The sequence below is a fragment of the Dendrobates tinctorius genome, unplaced genomic scaffold (genome assembly GCF_039654945.1).
Source record: "Dendrobates tinctorius isolate UK_male_01 unplaced genomic scaffold, ASM3965494v1 ptg000084l, whole genome shotgun sequence".
Lineage (NCBI taxonomy): Eukaryota > Metazoa > Chordata > Amphibia > Anura > Dendrobatidae > Dendrobates > Dendrobates tinctorius.
Window position 1 is genome coordinate 38,008,190 of NW_027361752.1, and position 21,058 is coordinate 38,029,247.

Sequence of the window (21,058 nt, forward strand, 5' to 3'; positions counted from 1 at the left end):
TGTTCCATTTGCACAACAGCATGTGGAATTGATTGTCAATCAGTGTTGCTTCCTAAGTGGACAGTTTGATTTCACAGAAGTTTGATTCACTTGGAGTTATATTCTGTTGTTTAAGTGTTCCCTTTATTTTTTGAGCAGTGTATATATACAGAATAGCTATAAATGTGGTAGTGTTAGAAGGAAGAAGATGACATGTCCATCATAATAAGGGGCAATAAGGAGAAATTCACATTGCGGGGTTGTGTGTGTGACCCAAGTGTCAATGGAACAAAAGTGCTTGTGTAACCACCACCCCACTCAGATGTGCCCTACCCGTCCCATAGATGTTTGATCTCCAGAGATCATACATTTTATTACCTATCTCTCTAAATGTTGTTTACCTATCCCTCTAAATATTTTTTGTGCCTCCTTACCCTTCTGTGCCCTCAGTAAAAAAAAGATGTTGTTCCAAACCCACCATATAACAATGACACAGGATAGGTGATAAATGTATGATCGCTGGGTGTACAACCACTACTCTCGAGAACAGGTATCCACTTTGGAAATAGTGTTAATGAGCTCGTGCAGTCACTGCGCCATTATCGGTCTATAGGGGTGAAGACCCTTAATGGATCAGTGGAGACACCCGATTGCTAATGCGTCATTCACTCTACAGGCTCCCCGTTCTCAGGATTGGAGAGAGGTGTGGTGAAGGTCAAGAGCAATTGTACATTTATCTCCTATACTGTAGATACTTGATAGATGTTGTGTTTGGGAAACCCCTTTAAGTGGCAATTTATCAGGAGATGGACGAGTTACATGGGGACATGCTGATTCATAACAATTAGACGTGTGGCCCATGTGAAGTGCACTATATGACTGCTATTCTTTCCCCTAGATCATACCTCCGCGGGCTGGAGTTATTAGTGTCCCCCAAACCCGACATGCACAGACTAGGCCAAATACTGAGACACCCGTGAAAGTTGCAGAACCAGCCAAAGGTACGTATGTGCGTCTGAAGAATGAAATTGTTCAGCTGTGCAAGTGTATTCAGTCTCTGCTGATAGAGAGCTGCAGCTTGTACTGAACTGTGTGAGATTTAGGCAGCAGCAGGGAGGAGGAACACTGAGGAGCTGTCAGTCTGGCTAGCTGGGCGGAGACTACGTTTCAGAGGGGATTATAAAGCCATTTCAACATGAATTTTTGAAGTCTAAAATATCTGTTTAATTTGTATTGTCAAATGTCACAGATCTGATTTAATGTTCTGGCTCATCAGGTTTTGGTTTTTCTCTGATAGCCAGGGTAGCGTAGCTCACTATTCACTAGAGAAGAAATGGAAACGTTAGGGAACCCATAACCCCTAAGTGCAATTGGACATAACTTTATTTCCACTCTTGGGTCCGTTAGCGTATAGGGGTCTCAGTAGTTGGGCATGCTCCAAGCGCAGCAGTGCCGATTGTGTTACACTGCCAGCATCTGTGTGTTACCGCAGCTCAGATTGCGCCTATTAACCATTTAGTTACATAACATAGTTTGCAAAGCTGAAAAAAGACATTAGTCCATCCAGTTCAGCCTATATTCCATCAGAATAAATCCCCAGATCTACGTCCTTCTAAAGAACCTAACAATAACTGTAAGATACAATATTGTTACGCTCCAGGAAGACATCCAGGCCTCTCTTGAACCCCTCGACTGAGTTCGCCATCACCACCTCCTCAGGCAGGGAATTCCAGATTCTCACTGCCCTAACTGTAAAGAATCCTCTTCTATGTCAGTGGAAAACCTTCTCTCCTCCAGACGCAGAGAATGCCCCCTTGTGACGTCACCTTCCTTGGTATAAACAGATCCTCGGGGAGATATTTGTGTTGTCCCCTTATATACTTATACATGGTTATTAGATCGCCCCTCAGTCGTCTTTTTCTAGACTAAATAATCCTAATTTTGCTAATTTCTCTTGGTATTGTAGTTCCCCCATCCCCTTTATTAATTGTGTTGCCCTCCTTTGTACTCGCTCTAGTTCCATTATATCCTTCCTGAGCACCGGTGCCCAAAACTGTACACAGTGCTCCATGTGCGGTCTAACCAGGGATTTGTACGGACGCCGTATAGTAACATAACGGTAGTTGCTGCTGTCATTCGGTGCGTTTGGCTGGGCTTCATAGTGGAACATTTATTCTTCAGTAATTGCCTTGTATAGAACAAGCGATCAAAGAACTGTAGGTTGAACTCCCGTAAAGGGACTGAAAAATAACCTTTAAATAAAGTTGTAAAAAATATCTAAAGGTTGAAAGGAAAAAAATAAAAAATCAGTGTCCGCAAAAGTCCCATCTATCAAAATCTAAAAATAATTGACCTGTACAGTAAACGCCATAAGGAGGAAAAATAAATGTTCTGCCTTATTTTTTTTTTTTACCACTAATAATAATAATTAAAAAAGATACAACCTTGGTAATATTAGATTTTTGCTGACCTGGAGAATCACACTGCCATGTTCTTTTTACCATACAATGAATGCCTGAAAAACGAAACCCCAAAAAAGACAATGGATAGGGGACATTATACCAGGATGGGGGCCAGGATTGGGGACATTATTACTGGAAAGGGCCTCCCTTATTATGTACCATCCTCTCTACTTATGTATGCGGCAGTCACTTATTACTTGGCATTCTCTGTTATGTTGAGTGATATCCCATTATTTCATAGTATTATGTCTTGTTATGTATAGCACCATCCCTTGCATAGTGTATTCGTGTTATTTTTGTTATTCAGTGTCCTCTCGTTATTACATAGCCCTCTCTTGTTTGATATAAAACGACTGCTGATGGGGCAACACTTGACCAGAAAACCAGTCAATCAGCTCCTCCATCAGACAAGAATCTTTCCCATGTTTCATAAGCAATCATTTTAGTTTATATCTAACGAGAGGACGGTATGTAATAAAGAACAGTGCGGTATAAATAACGAGAATCCGATACGTGAGGGACGGTGCTGTACATAACAAGAGAGGGCACTGTGTAATAAGGGACGGCAGTATACATAATGAGAGGAAACAGTATTATAGATGTTTATGTATGTACATTATGAAAGTATATATGTATCTGTCATATAGTCTAATCTCTAGGTTGCCATAAAAGGAGGGTCCCAAACACATTTCTTGCACAGGGGCCCCCCAAGCTGTCAGTGTCCGCCCCTGAATTGAAGCCATCTTAATGATTTGTAGTGCTGATGGGTTCTCTAGAAGCCGTGTTGAGCAGGTCTACTATAAGGGAATTGACTTGCGTGACAGCTGCCATTTTTGTGTTTTCTTCACTTATAGCGATTTCTTCTCTTCCTGAGCCTCTGAAGCCCCAGCTTGCTGCCCCTCTCCAGCCTAGCCCTACTTCTCAGCCACCCTGCCAAAAACTACCAGAGCCTCTGTTACCCACAGCGTTGCATCCTACTTCCCAGACTCCCCCAGCACAAAGCCTAGACCCTCCTCCGCAACCACCGCCTCGTAGCCGCTCCGCCCAGAACCTGCCTTCAGAGGAAGCACCTTCTCAAGAGGTAGGTCACCTGCTCACCATCACATGGCTAATGCTTTTCTGTCATCACTTGTATTCTCTGTTATCAGCCTCTATACCTTTAGGCGGAGGAAGCCCATGTGTATGAACTGAAGAGACGTATCTTCTCTATTTTTCATGACTTATCATATACATTGTATTCTGGGGTTGTGTTGGATCAGACAGCGCCTCTCGTATTCTGAGGTTGTGTGTGGTATTGCAGCTTTGCTCCATTCACTACAATAGGGCTGAGCTGCAATACCAGACGTAATCTGTGGAGAGGAAGAAAGTAGCCATGTTGTTCTTATTCTAGACGACCCCTTTTAATTTATTAATTTATCCATTTTAAGAGATGGGACTGGAACTGTACACGGGACAAACACTTATAACGTGCCAGTCATGATACAGAAGTGTAGGAAACTATCAAAAAAACAACCTAGTATTCCAGTTTCAGAGAATCCCTGTCTCCTGGTACAAAATACATTAAAAAAGTGTTTTACCCTCCCCGGGTCCAGTGCTGAGCCTCCGATGCTGCTCCCCATGTCCACAGGTAGTTTTTAGTATTGTACCTCGGCCATTCACTTTGAGACGACAATAGGAGCCGTATAAGAAAACATGGCTGAGAATACAGAGACTTTTGACAACCAATTCAGTCTGGTTGCTTATGATGAACGCTGTTAGGCAATTTTTCCAATATGATTGTTAGGCGGGACATCACTATCCACCATTGTTGAGGGTCAGAATTAGCTGTGGCTAGGGAGCCTGCCATAGAGATGTGAGCTGCTTTTAGCATCTAAATGAATAAAATAAGCTACTGCAATGCCCTGGACATAGGGTAAGAGAGATGGCAAATACGAAGAACTATACTACTGTGAAGTACAGTATTCAGATGTACTGGACATCTTGTTCTCCGGGATCCATTTTTGTGCTTGCGATGCCATCTTGTTGTTTATGAGTTAAATTTTGTAACTTAACTAGATGAAAGTTCACGGCTGTTATGAAACCAGACTGTTCCAGCTTGTACAAGATATGAGATATGAGATGAGACCCTAAAAGAATGCGCTATTGTTCTATATTCTACGTCACACAGCTGGGGACATATTCCGATTTTCTTGCAATACTATTGGCTTAAATGTATTACGATTCTATTGGTAGCTGTATACTTTGCATAATTAAGTAGAATGCTATGTAATGTGAGATTCAGTAAAGGGGCTCAGTGATCTGCTTCGATCCTCCCGTACAGAGACCCCCGTCTCCATGTGGTCATTCCCAGTTGCTAGCAACGCCCTGTAAATTAATTTGGAAATCACTGGCTCAACCGTGAAGGGTTAATTTAGCCCTACCTCAACAGTCTTGGCGCCCAAACGTGGGGCCCCCGAGTAGGGACGCCTCTGCCCCCGGAGGACAACAAGACAAAGGACCCTCGGAGCGGACACAGGTGTTGGAAAATTGGGACTGATCACCCCCCATAGCCGCGGTAAGTTGGCAGTTATACTGTTCAGACTGACCGTTGGTGTGGTTTTCCTGTGCTTGTTGCTGCAAAGAGGATCTGAGGTTTGTCCCCTGGTGGGGTGATTCATCGGTGGAATCATATAGAGATGCAGTCCCGTTGGGGGCCCAGTGCTCGAACCGTACCTCATAAGGGACGGACACCCCGGATTGACCAGTGATTGTGACTCTCTTTATAGTCAAAATATCCTGAATTCCTGATCATTGTTAGTTATCAGGGTGGTCATGTGATTGAAGATGGGTAGGATACGTAACTCAGGTATATATAGATATATATATATATATATATATAACCAGAGGTGTCCGGAGGGATAGTCTGAGACGCCCTCCTCCTTTCACTGAGTACCACGAATTTTGGGCAATCCCAGAGGGGGATTATTGACCCTGTGGAACAGACTGAGACGGCCGCTCCAGTATTGTGCACAATTGAAGTAAGGGTATTTAGCTGTAAATGAGAGAATCTGTGGAAGGAAAAGAAGAATTTTGTGGCTTGGCGCATGTATAATACAAAATAAAATTGTGGTACCGTGTTAGCCAGAAAAATAGATGTAATGATTCAAGGTGTGATACCTTTATTGGCTAACCAGAGAAATTATATTTGTAAGCAAGCTTTCAGGGCTCAGGCGGCCCCTTCATCAGGCTAGATTACAAGTGAATCACTGAGAAAAGATGGCAACATTTAAATAGGAATTACAACAGGACATGAGATGATGCTAGCTATAGACAGGCCAAGGAAATCAAATTAAGGTTTTTGTTACACATGCAGATGAGGACCAAGTGTTCTATTAGAGATCTGAAGACCTTCTTGTGGAGGTGTGAACTGTGTCCATGTAATGAGCCATGAAACCAGGTGTCAAATTCAGTCCTATTGTTAGCGATTGGAACATATTTATAAATTTAAACTCCCAAATCTTCCTTTCTCTGTCACTATTAAAATGACCTTTCAATATTAGGACTTTTAGATCTGCCAAGCTGTGTCCAGGTCTAGAGAAGTGTATCCCTACAGGTGTGTCCAGCTCAGTCTTTATCGTATGTCTATGCAGATTCATCCTTTTTTGTAGCTTTTACTTAGTTTCCCCGATGTATGTCCCTGCATTGCACCTTGTACACTGTATCATGTATACGACATTGAAGGATGGACATAGGAAAGAGTCCATGATCTTATAGTCCTGATTTGTGTTGGGTATGGGGACTTCATCTGTTGGTGATATGTGGGGGCAGGTCTTGCATTTCTTACTGTTACAGGGGACTGTGCCTGTCTCTGGAGGTGATGTGAGGGCACTTCTGACAAGGATATTCCTTAGGTTGGGAGGCTGTTTGTAGGAGAGCAGTGGCGGTTCCGGGAATATTGCTTTCAGTCTGTGGTCTCTGTGGAATATGGGTTGGAGGTCAGCGATGTTTTTCTGAGTGATAGTAGTTGTAGTTTTCTATTCTCATTGTCTGAACAGATCCGAATGTACCTTAGAGTTTGACTGTAGATTCCAGAAAATGGATTTGGGATTTTGAAGAGTTGAGGGTGAGTTTGATGGTTGGGTGGAACTGACGAAGGTGTTAGGAAGAACAGAGGAAGTGAATTCTGATTTTTTCTCTTACTGCTATGTTGAAGATGGAAAATTGTCTATTATGGAAAAGACGGATTGTTTGTGGTTCAAGCAAGTGGCTGTGGTGTGAGGAAGTGATTAAAAGAAGGAACTGAAATTAATGATACTAATGTGTCAGGCAGACGAATAGTTAAAAGTAATGATTTGAAAGAAGAGGTCTCCCTGCTAGATGACAATTGTACAAGGAGACCGAGAGTCGCAGCCCCCACCTTTTCTTTGTTAAACGCTCACAGTATCTCTTATGAGCCACCGCTGCCAGCTTCAGTTCCCGCTAAAAAAAAAAAAAGAAAAAAAAGTTTTCAGAAGTATTTAACCCGTCTGTTCAGCGTACAGAGAAAAAAAAAAAAAAAGCAAAAGCAAACAGCAGCCTCCAGTCCCCACCGCAGCTGCGAGCACACAGTGTGCCCTTCAGCCCACACAGCAAACTCTGCCCCCCCCAGTCTTCAGCTACTGAGAACCTTACTCCTCAGCCCCTCCCTGCTAATTATGGCGCTGTGCCAGACTCGAACATTTTCAGAGATTGTCGTTCCCCTGCTATTTTAATCGGAGTAGATGGTAGACCCAATTAATATACTTTTATAAACCCTATTTCTGTGGGACCTTTTCCCAAGGTTACTGTTCAGTTTGTAATCTCCCCCACGTCGAGTAAATTTACTAGGGGCAGATTTATTATCACAGTTCCGCTCCGGAATACAATTCCAAGATGATGGTCAGATGGCTCTTACGTTATGAGGACAGTGAGGAAATCTGTATTTTGCATGCCCTTCCTACAGTTATGATGGCCCCGATAGGCTCAGATCCACCCCCAATATTACCTGAGGATCAATGACTCGCCCCATACCTCTCAGAGATACTATCTAAATTCTGGTCAAAAGGGCGAAATGATATAGGGAAAATGCCTGTAGAACCAGTAAAAGTGTTTCTCAGACCTGGTGCCTAATCCTCATACTCTTTTGTCCCAAATACCCCAGGATGCTGCTTGGTTTACAGTTATTGATCTTACCAATTCCTTCTTTAGCATTCCGTTACACAATGACTGCCAGTTTCTATTTGCATTCACTTAGCAGGGACGACAGTTAACATGGACAGTTATGTCACAAGGGGCCCAAAACAGTCCCGACCAGTTAGCAAAAAAAAAATATGAGCAGGTGTCTTTTGCCATTGTTGCCATTGTTAGCCTCCTTAAAGCATCTGGCAGCACTGAACTGTCGGGTTTCGGCCTCGGGACTTCAGTTCTGCCTTGGTCAAGTGATGTTCTTGGGTCACTGTCTCCTTCAGGGTGCCAGACACCTCGCAGAAGAAAGAAAAATAGCTGCCAGCTCCCTTCCTTTCCCAAAAGATGAAACTGAACTCCAGTGTTTTCCTATGCACTTATTTTTGTCAGTGGATACCGGATGCATCCCGCATAATGCAACCCCTTTACAATGCCTTGAAAGACGGTATAATGAACTATAAGGAAAGATGGCAGTGATGAGGATTACCTCCAACATGATTGTTCCCAACTTCTGACTGAAGAAACAGCTACTCCACCAAATGTCAGTGAGAATCCACTCCCAAATCCTGATCTGGTGTTATACACGGATGATTCAAGATATGCTGACGAGTTTGGTAGATTCCACACGGGATATGCTGTTACCACAGAGGACACTGTAGTGCACGCAGCTGCGTTCCCGCCCTCACAGTCAGCACAAGAAGCAGAACTCCAGGCTCTGTCTACTGCATGTACTTTGGCCAAGAACAGACGGGCTAATATATACACGGACTCACGGTATGCATTTGGTATTGCTCACGATTTTGGGGCTCTATGGGCCAATCGAGGGTTTATTACTACTGCCGGAACCCCAGTGAAAAATGCTGAAGCTGATAAAACCCTCATGGACTCAATCAAATTACCTACTCAGGTGGCCATTATCAAAGTTAAGGTGCACGGTCCTAGGAACAGTCCACAGACTGTTGGCAACGCATTTGCGGATATGCAAGCAAAAGCCGCCGCTCTTTTACCCGTTGAACCAACCATACCAACTATGGTGACCACACGCTCTCAGTGTAAACAGTTACAAGAAGCATTAACCCTACAAGAACCTGATGATCTACAACAGACTGAAGTTTTCTGTCGGACCCCACGAGACCGCTTAATGACGATGCAGAGAATGTCTCCAAAGGAAGAGGTGAAGCAATGGAAGACTGATGAGGCACGTATGGATAATGGTCTCTGGAAAAAGGACCAACTCGTGTGTCTCCCTAAGCGGATGTACCCTGCTATTGCCACATGGGCACATGGGCCTACACATCGAGGAAAGAATCAGGCCCTCGCACTGGTGCAAAAATTCTACTGGGCCCCGGTTCTCCAGTTGGCTGGAAGCATTCCCTGTTACCAACATGACTGCAAAACCCACAGCAAAGAAACTGGTGATGGAAGTTATATGCAGATATTGGGTTCCAGAAGTTGTTGAAAGTGATCAAGGTCCGACCTTTTCTTCTCATGTGTACCAAGAAGTTCTGACAATGCTTGGATCCACTGTAGCCCTCCATACTCCGTACCACCCACAATCCAGTGGGGAAGTTGAGAGGATGAACGGCACACTGAGGGACAATTGACCAAAATGATGCAGGAGACTACGGCTCCATGGCCAGAGCTCCTACCCACTGTACTATACCACATTCGTACTACCCCTATTGTAAAAACATGGCCTGTCCCCATATGAGATATTGTTTGGTACTAGGCCCCCAGTTGCAAATTTCCAGCCCCAGCAGTTATCAGAAGAGACTGACCGTGTTGTTCAATATGTTATTCTGCTTAGTAAAAATCTTGCTAACACCTATGTTCTAGTTTTCTCTTCTTTTCCAGATTCAGCAGAAACCGACACCTGTCATAACCTGAAGCCTGGTGATTTGGTTGTCGTGAAAAGACATGTCAGGAAGCACGGACTAGAACCCTTGTATGACGGTCTCTATCAAGTTCTCCTCATCACCCAACAAGCCATTAGCAAATGAAGGGGACATAATGTTTTGGTTTTTCGCATTTTCCATATTATTATTGATAGAAGTTAAAAGTTAAAGTTAGAAGATATTCAAAGACTCAGAGATCAATACGATAAAAACAATGATCGTACTAAGGACAGTTGGTGGTCAGACACCTTCTCCTTTCTCAATCCAGCCAATTGATTTAAGGGAATTGGGGGCTGGATAGCTGGGATCTTACAAAGCTTGTTACACATTGCTGCCTGTATCCTTGTTGTATATGTGATACTAAAACTTGTTCTTTGGTGTATTTCTGTATGTATTAGGAAATTCTACAGCTAATGATGATACCAAAGGTGTCGTTGCCCCTGCTCTTCTCTGCACCGATCTCAAAAGGCTACTTGATGAAGATGTTGAAGCCAAGCACATGGCTACCTACAAAAGATCCCCACCACCGTCATCAAAAATTGTTATTCGTGAACTGCAGTATACAGGGGGGACGGGTGCGCCGCGACAGCCATGACTGATAACACGGCATCAGTCATGTGAAGACCAGTACCCCTCGAGCTGTTAGCTTGGGATAGCACCTCTGATGCTGCATATGTGTTATCAAAATTTATCTAGGGGGGAATTGTGAAGTACAGTATTCAGATGTACTGGACATCTTGTTCTCCGGGATCCATTTTTGTGCTTGCGATGCCATCTTGTTGTTTATGAGTTAAATTTTGTAACTTAACTAGATGAAAGTTCACGGCTGTTATGAAACCACACTGTTCCAGCTTGTACAAGATATGAGATATGAGATGAGACCCTAAAAGAATGCGCTATTGTTCTATATTCTACATCACACAGCTGGGGACATATTCCGATTTTCTTGCAATACTATTGGCTTAAATGTATTACGATTCTATTGGTAGCTGTATACTTTGCATAATTAAGTAGAATGCTATGTAATGTGAGATTCAGTAAAGGGGCTCAGTGATCTGCCTCGATCCTCCCGTACAGAGACCCCCGTCTCCGTGTGGTCATTCCCAGTTGCTAGCAACGCCCTGTAAATTAATTTGGAAATCACTGGCTCAACCGTGAAGGGTTAATTTAGCCCTACCTCAACACTACATTTCTAATTGGAGGTACTTACTAATATGTATTATTATTATTATTATTATTATTATTATTCTTACTACATATTGAGATAGGATCTTGGAGATGGGAATACCCCTTTAAGTATCTTTTGTCACGATACATACCGTTTTATGTATGGAGCTTCTCTCCATGGTCTAAACCTGCAGTGATATTCCTTCCAACCTTTCTTCTACTTCTCGCTAAAGTACAGTTCAGCTGCAGGATCAGACTACACAGTGTGTGTTTGTAGTCTGTTACCATGGAGACATATAGATCTGAAGTAGAGCTGCAGAGATAAAACGGTAGGAAGTTTTTGTTTTTTTTATCTAGAATTTTTAGTGCTCCTTCAGTGTGACTTTAGATGCATTAGAGCAGCGTATAAAGCGGTTGCCTCGTCGGACCTAGACGGGTTTAAGGGTTTTTTGGAATTTCGGATCTGCATGTTGAGCTTATTACGCTGTGTATATCTGTATCTCTCTCTCTCTTCTCATCTTTTTTTCTTTAATATCTGTTTTTTTTTTATCACTAGCAGGAGCAACCGTCAGGGTAACAGGTACCTCAGTAATTTCACCCTACTTCCCATATTCCACCTCTAGCTTCATACGTCTCTCATGTGATAATCCGGATAACCGTCATTACCTCGGCAGTTTGCCGTCATGATAAAGAAAGGACAATCTATTACTTCTTGGTAATCTCTAAATTCTCCTCCTAAGATCTGAGCGCTTTTCTTGGCAGCGAGATCTGTTGTCAGTTTGTGCCAGGATCGATGCCCTGCCGTCAGCGCGGATGGTGGACCCGTGCTCGAGGGGCAATGTGTGAATGAGCCCTTATACTAGGTCTGTGCTATGCAGCTTCAGACTCCTACCCGTGCTCTAATGGCCTCTAAAGGGCTTTCCTGCTTAAAAACAAATTGCCTTTAAACGTGCTTAAAAGGATTGTCCACTATTTGGGAACATTTTGTTTTTTTCAATGCATGTAGTGGGGTTAAAAATCATAAATTTTAAGTAAAACCAAAAAAGGCAAGATCTACAGGTTATGTCTATAAAATGGTGTCTTAATCTGAAGAGATCAGCCTGAGTCCTGACAGATCTACTTTGTCTCGGACGCAGGAGGCCATCAGCGCTGTGTATGAAGGGGCCTAGCTATAGAGCCGCACCAGTCAACCCCCTAAGCACACAGTGCTGGTCATGGGCCAAGACAGAAAATGTTCTCCTGCGTCAGCCCGATCAGAATAGATCAATACAAGTCTATCTTTTTTAAATTAAGCATATAAAGCGGATATAGAAACTCCACGCACCCCTGTTAAAATGTCAGGTTTTTGTCATGTAGAAAAAAAACTCCTACTCAGAAGAATCATTTCAGGACTTTTTCCACCTTGTAGCCCATAATCTAAAAAAATCTATTAAAAAAAACAAAACTGAAATCTTAGCAGGTGGAAAAGGAAATATAAAGAACTATCAGTACGGCACATCAAGAATTGGTGATCTTTGCCCACTCTTGCAGATAGTAGCCCCACAACTGTCATGATTGATAGGGCATCTCCCGTATACAGCACCCTCTTCAGGTCACCCACAGATTCAGTTGGATTTAGGTCTGGGCCATTTGGGAGGGTCGTTGTGCTGAAAGGTGAAATTCCTTTTCATCTTCAGCTTTTTATCAGAGGTCTGAAGGTTTTGTTGCAAAATTTGGAACTGTTCATAATTTCCGCAACCTTGACTGACTAAGCCCCAGTTCCTGCTGCTGAAAAACGGCCCCAAAGCATAATGTTTCCTCCACCCTGCTTCCACGCGGGTATGGTGTTCCTTTAGTGATTTGAACCGAACATACTTTTTGGAATATGGGTGAGAAGTACAAACATAATCTCCATGCATCCACCATTCTTCACTGTGGGTGTGGGGTTTTTCTTTCTGATTTTGACTTTTACAGCAGGATATTGGCTGGAAAAATGCTGCATAAAATACTTTGCTTTGTGTGCCTTATATACTACATTCTTTCATTTAATTGGATGAAAAAAACACTGCAAAAATGCTAAAAATAATTATATGCTGCAGATAAAAAAAATAAAATTATTCAATTTGCTGGTACTCGAATGCTGAGTTTTCCCCCAGCGAAAACGCAATGTGTGCAACAACACTTATTAGTTAGGATGATAGATGTGCACTTATTTAGCCTAAAACCCCTAAGTTTTCTATGGTAGACATAAACATTACATCTCCTGTGTACATTTCACTGGTGTCATTCTTTGTGATTTTACATGTATCGATGTCACTGGTAGTATTTTATCTCAGTCATATCCTCATCCATGTACCGTCCCCATCTACAGCCTCAGCCTCTGAACCAGCTGGCGTAGCTCGTCTATCTAAACGGACATCTCCTTGACGAATAGATTGCTAGTGTAAAAGCCAAGAGAAGTCCTGCACTCTTTATCATGACTTGTTGCCTGCTCTACCATATTAACTCTTACAGCTGCAGAAATCAGTACTTGACTAATAAACAGCGGGTGATCGCCAGCTTTGTCATCTCATATCCATGAATGAGCAAAAATTGGACATTATGCAGTCATCAAGTTCCAATATTGATGTGGTTCTGTGTTTTACTTTTATCTAATTGTTCCCAAAATGAAAAGTCGCCCCTCTCCGAAGGATCAGAGATGTCTTGCTGATCTGATTACTCGGATCACCAGGAAACTTTGCACACCCATGTTGGATGTCGTGCAGGTGTGCATGCTCTGCATTCATTGTAAATGGGACTGCATTTAGAACTGTTCATGATTAACTCCACCTTGGCTAAAGCCCCAGTTGCAGCTACCAAAAAAAGGCCCCAAAGCACAATGCTGCCTCCACCATTCTTCACTGTGGGTGTGGTGTTTTTCAGCTGTAAAAAAATAGTGGCAGTAAAAACGCTGCATAAAATACTCATATTTTTGTGTGCCCTTTTACTTCAGTTTTTTTCCTATTTATCTGATTGGATGGAAAAAAAACTGAAAAAATTGGCATGCTGCAGATTTAAAAAAAATAAAAATAAAAGCTTTGAAGGTTCAAGTTTGCAAAGAAAAAATAAGCAGCGTGTGGATGAGATTTCAGATTTATTATTCACTTTGCTGATACTGTGAAACACTAAGGGACTGCTGGTGACGAGGAGCACTATATTCTGCTTTTTTCGACAGTCTCTTTAACAATTATATTGAAATGGAGGCCGAGCAACGTGCACATGAACTCCATTCAACACTGGGCTCTGCAGAGCACAAGGCCTAGATCCACTATCTCGTGTTCGCTGGAGTGCTCAGCAGTTTTACATTTAGTGTGATCAGTCAGTTATACCCTATCCCATAGATGGAGGATAACTTGTGATCTTGGGGACACCTATTTAAAGGGGATGTCCACTACTTTTTATTAGTTTAGAAATTGAACCAAGATGGTTCTTGAATTTAAAAAAAAAATAAAAATGCTCTCCTATCAGACCGCCACCGATCCTCCTTACTGCTTCTGGAGTCCCAGGCCAGTCTCCTGGCTAGCAGAAGACTGGGAGGTGAAGCACACAGCAGTACCAAGGAGCAGAGGAGTCCGGTAGATAAATGTTTTTTTTTTCTTTATTTTAGGACCACAATTGGTCCGCTTGTAATCTAATATAATGTAGTGGTCACCCCATTTAAGACTTTAATTCAGTTACACACTCAATATGGGACTGACTAGGAGATTTTCTTCCTTTTGATGTCGTCTGGATCAACATGACATAAATGGAGACCTATACGTGAAGTATTTTGCATATCATACACCAGCTTGCTAATTAGAAAAGCCAAAGCCTGTGATTACAGCAGCATCAGCGCTGATTGATGCAGTGTGTCAGTGTGTGCAGCAGAGCGGAAGCAGTGACCGTGTAAAAGCAGACGTAATATCCTGAAAATTCCTCATTTGACATGTCTGCTTTACTGTGTAGTCTGGGACTTAGTCAGCAGAGTGCAGGCAGGTTAATAACTGCTATAGTGTTACACTGTTAAAGGCCTTGACAAGGAAGGCTTGCGATACTATGTAAGGGTTTTTACTGTGCAGGTCTCCGGCAGCTCACATTCTGTAGATAGAATGGGCAGCGGGCCTATGGTGATGTCCAACTGGACTTTGTATCTGCTCATTCACAAAATTATATGGTGTGAGTCACTAGGAAAAAAGGATTTCTGCAAGAATCTCCAAATTGGTCACATTCATAGATCTAGTTACTTTGTGTCCCATATCCTTTACAAACCCAATTCTGTTCCTATTCTTTGGTTATGTTCATGGGGTGGACCTCAACCCTCCCTCCGCCCGGTAGTTTTAGTAAGAAATGATCCCATACAACATCGGCGCCGTACATGTTTTGTATCATTGTCTATGGGCGTGACCTTAAGATTTAGATGAAAGGAAGCAAGAAAGCTGCAGAGGTTAGTGACCCTTTTATTTTCTATGGGAAAAGTCACTTCTCGTCTTTGCCTTTTTGACTATCGGACCACCCAAAGCTTTTTGGATTCTCATCCCAGTTCTTGCATGAATATTGCATGAGGTAGTGGAAGAACGTCAAAAACAAAGACATTTCATGTGGGTTGGTAGATCTTTTCATTTCTGTAGCCAGTGAATGGTGGCATCTTGGTATATAGGATGTTTTTTATTTATTTTTTTGGATGTCTGTTTTCCACCTAGCTCATTTCAGTGTTGGATATAGATGACTTATTACGTGTATATTTCATCTCTTCTTCAGTTTTCTCTAATCTCCACGCTTTTTGTTATTCTTTCTTACAGAACCGATCTAATCAAGTCGGTGGCTTTAAAAGTCACTTTAACAATGTTCCATTTGTGGACTTGGCATTCCAACAACCTCCCATTTCAAAGCTGACAGTGCCCGTTCACATATCGCCACCATCAGTTTCACCATCGTTAATCCCAAAGGAGACAATACTGTTGCCTTCATCGGCAAATCATCTTCCTCTCCTGAATAATATGAATTGCATGCTTGCTGCTCCCCCTCCGATCCCGACCCGCTGTGGGTCTGGGGACAGTCTGAGAATATCGCCCAACCCATTCCTCAATAGCACCAACACCTCGCACACGGCAAACCCATTCACTGAAAGGTCAGCAGAACCTGTAAATCCATTTACCACCCAGACCACCGCTGCAGAGTTTTTGCAGACCGATATATTTGACCAGACTCATTCTGTTAGCCAACCCGAGTTGCTTCAAAGCAAGCCAATGTTTACAGTGGGTCCAGCAGAAAAAAGTCTCTCCTTGCCTCACAACTTTTCCACGATGCCAGGCCCAAATCCTAAAGGTTGGGTAACGTTTGAAGACCCCAACTTAATTTCAAACAGGTCACTGCCCAGCAATGGAGTGGAACTTGATGGACTCTCCTTACTAAACCTTTCCCAGAAGTCTGGATTCGACAGCAACTGGAACACTCTCCCTGCGGGATCTTCACTTACTATGTCTTTAAGAAAGCCGCCACCCCCTCCGCGCATCCCGTCAAGGACAAAAGCCAAACCGCCCGCTACCAAAATGTCTGCAAACTTCTCTCAAAGTTTTGATTTTGCTGACCGATAACCGAAATGTTACTACTGACTTTCTCTGGTGTGCAATATGATGACCTAGGTGATCGAAGAATTACGTGGCTACCTAATGTAAACTCGCCCCAAACCACTATTTAATATCTTATGTTTTCTGTTTATCTGGACGACATTTCAAATGTGACTTTATTTTTTTATTTTTTTTGTTGTTGTAAATTTGCATGCTTCCGTATAAAGCCATTCAAATGGAAGCTATCTGGATAGGACACCTTTAGATTGGCTTACTTCTTTGACACCCTATCAAAGAGGGTGCAAGTCCCGAAAATGCCATTTTGGAGGTCATCCAATTTTTAAAATGCTGCCTCTGAGAGTGTTGAGAGCAGAAAAAAGTGAGCAGCATATTCTCCAGATACTGTTTAGTCCATTTGAAAACGCTTTTAAGGGTACATTTGTGTTATTGGGGGATTGTCTGGTTACAGGGTCCCTTACTGTTTATTTTGGGGTTTTTTTAGTATGAAACTATTATTGTATGCTTTAGGCTGGTTTCACACTTGCGTTTTTTTTCGCGGGATTTTAGCGCTAAAAAACGCGTGCGTTTTTTTTTCCTATACTTTGCATGGGATGCGCTTATGTGCGCATACACATGCGTTTGTATGCGTTTTTCCGCGCATGCGTTTTTTTGCGGTATGCGCTCGGGCGCACAAAATGCATCCTGTTGCATTTTTTGGGCGTCCGACTTGCCTCAAAATAACGCATGCGCGCGCAATGCTTTTTTTACAGCAAGACACCCATTATAAGTCTATGGGTGCGCATATGTGCGCATTGGCATGCTTATGTATGCGTTTTTTTGCGCATGCGTTTTTTTTTTACCATTAGTTGGACAATGGAATTTAGGGGTTTGGGTTAGAGTTAGGGTTAGTTAAGGGGGTTTAGGGCTAGGGTTAGGGTTAGCTAGGGTTTAGAGTCAGGGTTAGGGTTAGGGTTAGTATGGTTTGGTTAAGGGTTAGGGTTAGGGTTAGGGTTAGGGTCAGGGTTAGGGTTAGGGTTAGTATGGTTTGGTTAAGGGTTAGGGTTAGGGTCAGGGTTAGGGTTAGGGTTAGGGTCAGGGTTAGGGTTAGTATGGTTTGGTTAAGGGTTAGGGTTAGGGTCAGGGTTAGGGTTAGGGTTAGGGTCAGGGTTAGGGTTAGGGTCAGGGTTAGGGTTAGGGTTAGGGTCAGGGTTAGGGTCAGGGTCAGGGTTAGGGTTAGGGTCAGGGTTAGGGTTAGGGTTAGGGTCAGGGTTAGGGTTAGGGTTAGGGTCAGGGTTAGGGTTAGGGTTAGGGTTAGTAAAGTCATGGTTTGGGTTAGTGTGAGGGGCCACCTAATGTTGGAAAAAACCGCAAACGCGGTAAAAACGCACTAAAAACGCATACAAACGCATAAAAACGCTGCGTTTTTTTCATGCATGCTCATAAAAATGCTTGAAAAAAACGCAGCATTTGTATGCGTTTGTATGCGTTTTTTCAATGCGTTTTTTTGCGGGAAAAACGCGCTGCAAAAAAAAGCAAGTGTGAAATTAGCCTTAAGTTTACTGAGGTTACAGGTAAACCACTTTTTTGCCAGAAAAGAAAGGCAAATTTTAAATAAGAACCAAATGTGTGGGAGACTTTACAGTAGTTTAGACGAACAGATGACGTTTCATTGGTGAGTGATTTTTGAGCGATCGTCGTATTGGGTCCAAGCATAGCTTATCTGATATATCGTTTTGGGTGGATTGTGTGTGATACATCGAATGGTGCAGAAACATGTGCCCATGCACCACCACCATGCACCAATGGCTCTTCCAAGATACCCTGGCAACATAAAAAACTCCAAGTAAAGCTTGTATGTTCTTTAAAGATATCGGGCATTAATCCCACATTGTAATCACATTTAGGCTTTGTTCCAACTAATGTCTGCACAATCTCTGATCAATGTAATTGTCCATATCTATGATGCACCTTGCACTAGTCTTGTCTATTTTTCATAGGAGTCCTAGTTTTGAGGTCTGCCAGCGCCCGTGCCCATCACCAATGCGCCCTATTGCACAGCCAGGCACATCCGCAGTGGGGTGTAATCTCGGCCTTACATGTTTGTAAAGATAAGCTTGCAATTGAGCTTCAGCGTTCCATACTATAATTTTGACAGTTTTTTAAAAGTCTCGTGGTATATCTACAGATATAGGTTGCTAGGTAAAATCGGACAAAATTGGCATTATTTGGCTTATTCTTAACAAGCAGCCATGAATTGTTATGTATTGCACAGATGTAAATTTAGGAGCGTTGGCTATGTCCGGCTTAATATTTGACATTACCATATATAAAATTTGCAATATATTATGACATGGCAGAGAATAGGTTTTGGGATGGGACACATTTTCTACCTCTGGCATAAGCATTGTAGTCGGAAATAAAATAATCTGTATTTCTTTGCAAAACAAACTTTGTATTCAACTAAAATTCTCTGTATGTGGCATATCCTGCAGGAAAAGGGCATGGGAGCGCTGGTGAGTCTCACCACAACATCAATGTTTTCCCAAGGGCAGATTCATCAAGACTGGCATTTGTACATCAATGGAGGTAGATGTGCAAATTAAAGCAGGATTGTTTTTTAAGCCTCTTAATGAACTTGATGCAACTTTTGGACCAGTCACCTCCTGCAAAGTTTCTTCAAATTTTCACAAATTTGGCGAAGCATGTCCTAAAAACATCACACTTCGCAGACATTTGCAAAATTTTCACAACAGTTTTCTGGCACAAGCTAATGAATCGGCCCCATAAACTGTGCAATAATCCAAAATGGTGACACAATTTTTTTTTCTCCTCCTCATTACAGGGAACCATGTACGGACCTGTAACTTAGGTTGAGAATATTTCATAGATCTCCACTTTAAATAGTCTACAAAGTGATTTGATCTAGTGAATGCATTTTCTTAGGACTGCACTCAGGGTTACCCACGATGGCTTTGCAGGCCATTGTATAAAATACTTTTATTTTTCAGCAAACCATGGGGTTAAAAAAAAAATAGTTGGACTCTGGTTGCTTAAAGTAACGCGTTCACTTTTCATTGGCATTAATTTATTATATCTGTCTCATGTAAAAGCACAAAAGGTGCAGAGAAAATGTTGTGCCCTTGCCCATAAGATCTAGGAAAGCGGAAATCTGATCAGCCGCTATGACAGCTGCGTTACTATGTCTCCACGTTATATGGGGCACGTTACGTATAACCGCTGCTGTTCTGCACCACTTTGGAAGAGTCTCCAAAAACCATCACTTCTGGGAAACCATTACTAATCCCACTGACAGTTTCCCATTTTACACTCCTTTACTTGTCTAGATGAAACTGGCACTGATCACACAATTGGCTCCCGGTGGTCTCCGCCTGCCGTGTTTGTATCACGGTGCATATATGTATTATGCACTTTAATCGTCTCATCACATTTCAAAACCTTTTATATTACTGAGCTTCTGTACCGTGCCTGACTCACATAATCATCCGCTTGTGCTAAAACAGCCATAATTCCAATTTCGAGCTCATAATCCTTCGCCAACTGCGCTAATGTAGAGGTTAAGCCAATATTCACCGAGGACTGGTTGCTTGGTTGGCCACAATATGGCTGCCTCTGGTCTGAGTGGAGTACGTATAGGCTTTTATAACAGGGTCATCCCATGTAATATACATACGGCACTGTATAAATACACTATATACCCTAAACCTAGCCAGTAGTTTATATAAGTACACTGTATGGTTGTCTGGTCCAATTTGTGTGGTTTTTTTTTTCTCTCTAGACAATAATGAATTCAATTTACAGGTATGAATGCGTAATATATTCCAAAATTATAATATGCTGTATTTATGGGGCGGGGGGGGTATGTACATTCCTGCACAGATTTCCTGTATAGGACAGTGCATATGTGATTAAAGAGCATTTCTACCCTACACAGAGGGTTAAAGGGGGGGAACAAGTCCCCTTTCAAGCGTAAAAAGTTTTATCTGGTTATTTCTGTTGATGGGAAATTTGGATGACAATATGGAAGTCACCGCAGTACAATCCGCTATTGATACTTTGCTAGAAACTGCTTTGTGTTTGTTATGGCGGCTGAGGGGGTGTAGGAAAGTGTAGCGACCGTGTTATTTTAGTGGGCATCCACTTTTTAAGAAATGGTTAGAAGGGACAGCACGCTCCAGGTGGGCTTCACCCCCTCCCTTCTGCATTTTCGGACACCACCTGCAGGTCTCCTAGCCCCCAGCTTCATGGCCTCAAAGGTATATATGAAGATTAGTGACGATCGAGCGTGCTCACCACTCGATTGACATCAGGGTGCTTGTTTACGTATCGCGTCTCGCAGGTGCTCTAGCGCCATGCTCGAGACACCGGGCATTGCTTGCCATGCACGGTAATACCGTAGCCGACATGGTTACAGTATTACTGTGTATGGCAGGCAATGCCCGCATGTTTAATGGCTGTCTAAATGTCGCGTAACGTGCGGGGTGGGGACTCTGAGCATGGTGACTCAATACGTACCGCAACACCCCACTGTCACTCGAGTGTTGAGCGCGCTCGCTCATCACTAATGAGGACGACCATTTTGGATCAGGATGCTTTGCGGTCCATACTTGGTTTAACGGGTCAAAGCACGGATCAGCTGTGGTTCTCCTGACTTGATTGCCTCATAGCCATATATTAGGCTGCCATGTTCATGTAGTGAAACCCATGGCTGGTCCGTGCTATAGATGCACCTTTATGGCGGCCATATTAAGAAAAAAAAAAGCTGCTGTGGTAAATACTAGGTAGATTTGGG

General features: G+C 42.7%; 2 protein-coding genes and 1 long non-coding RNA gene across 3 annotated transcripts in view; all 3 read left to right on the forward strand.

The window, feature by feature from the left end:
- Nucleotides 1-971, forward strand: part of LOC141097395 (synaptojanin-1-like) — a 236,399-nt gene extending 235,428 nt beyond the window's left edge. The window contains exon 33 of the transcript XR_012233941.1: nt 878-971. The gene's annotated coding sequence lies outside the window, so the exon portion shown is untranslated. The remainder of the gene's footprint in view (nt 1-877) is intronic.
- On the forward strand, nt 488-16,801 carry LOC141097501 (synaptojanin-1-like). The gene is made up of 4 exons (XM_073584724.1): nt 488-529; nt 878-980; nt 3,296-3,522; nt 15,481-16,801. Exons 1-4 carry the CDS (start codon nt 488-490, stop codon nt 16,273-16,275), a joined length of 1,167 nt encoding a protein of 388 aa, XP_073440825.1. The 3' UTR covers nt 16,276-16,801.
- On the forward strand, nt 3,821-10,597 carry LOC141097397 (uncharacterized). Its single transcript, XR_012233942.1, has 2 exons — nt 3,821-4,995; nt 9,477-10,597. It is a non-coding gene; the product is annotated as an uncharacterized lncRNA (long non-coding RNA).
- Nucleotides 16,802-21,058: the final 4,257 nt, after the last annotated feature.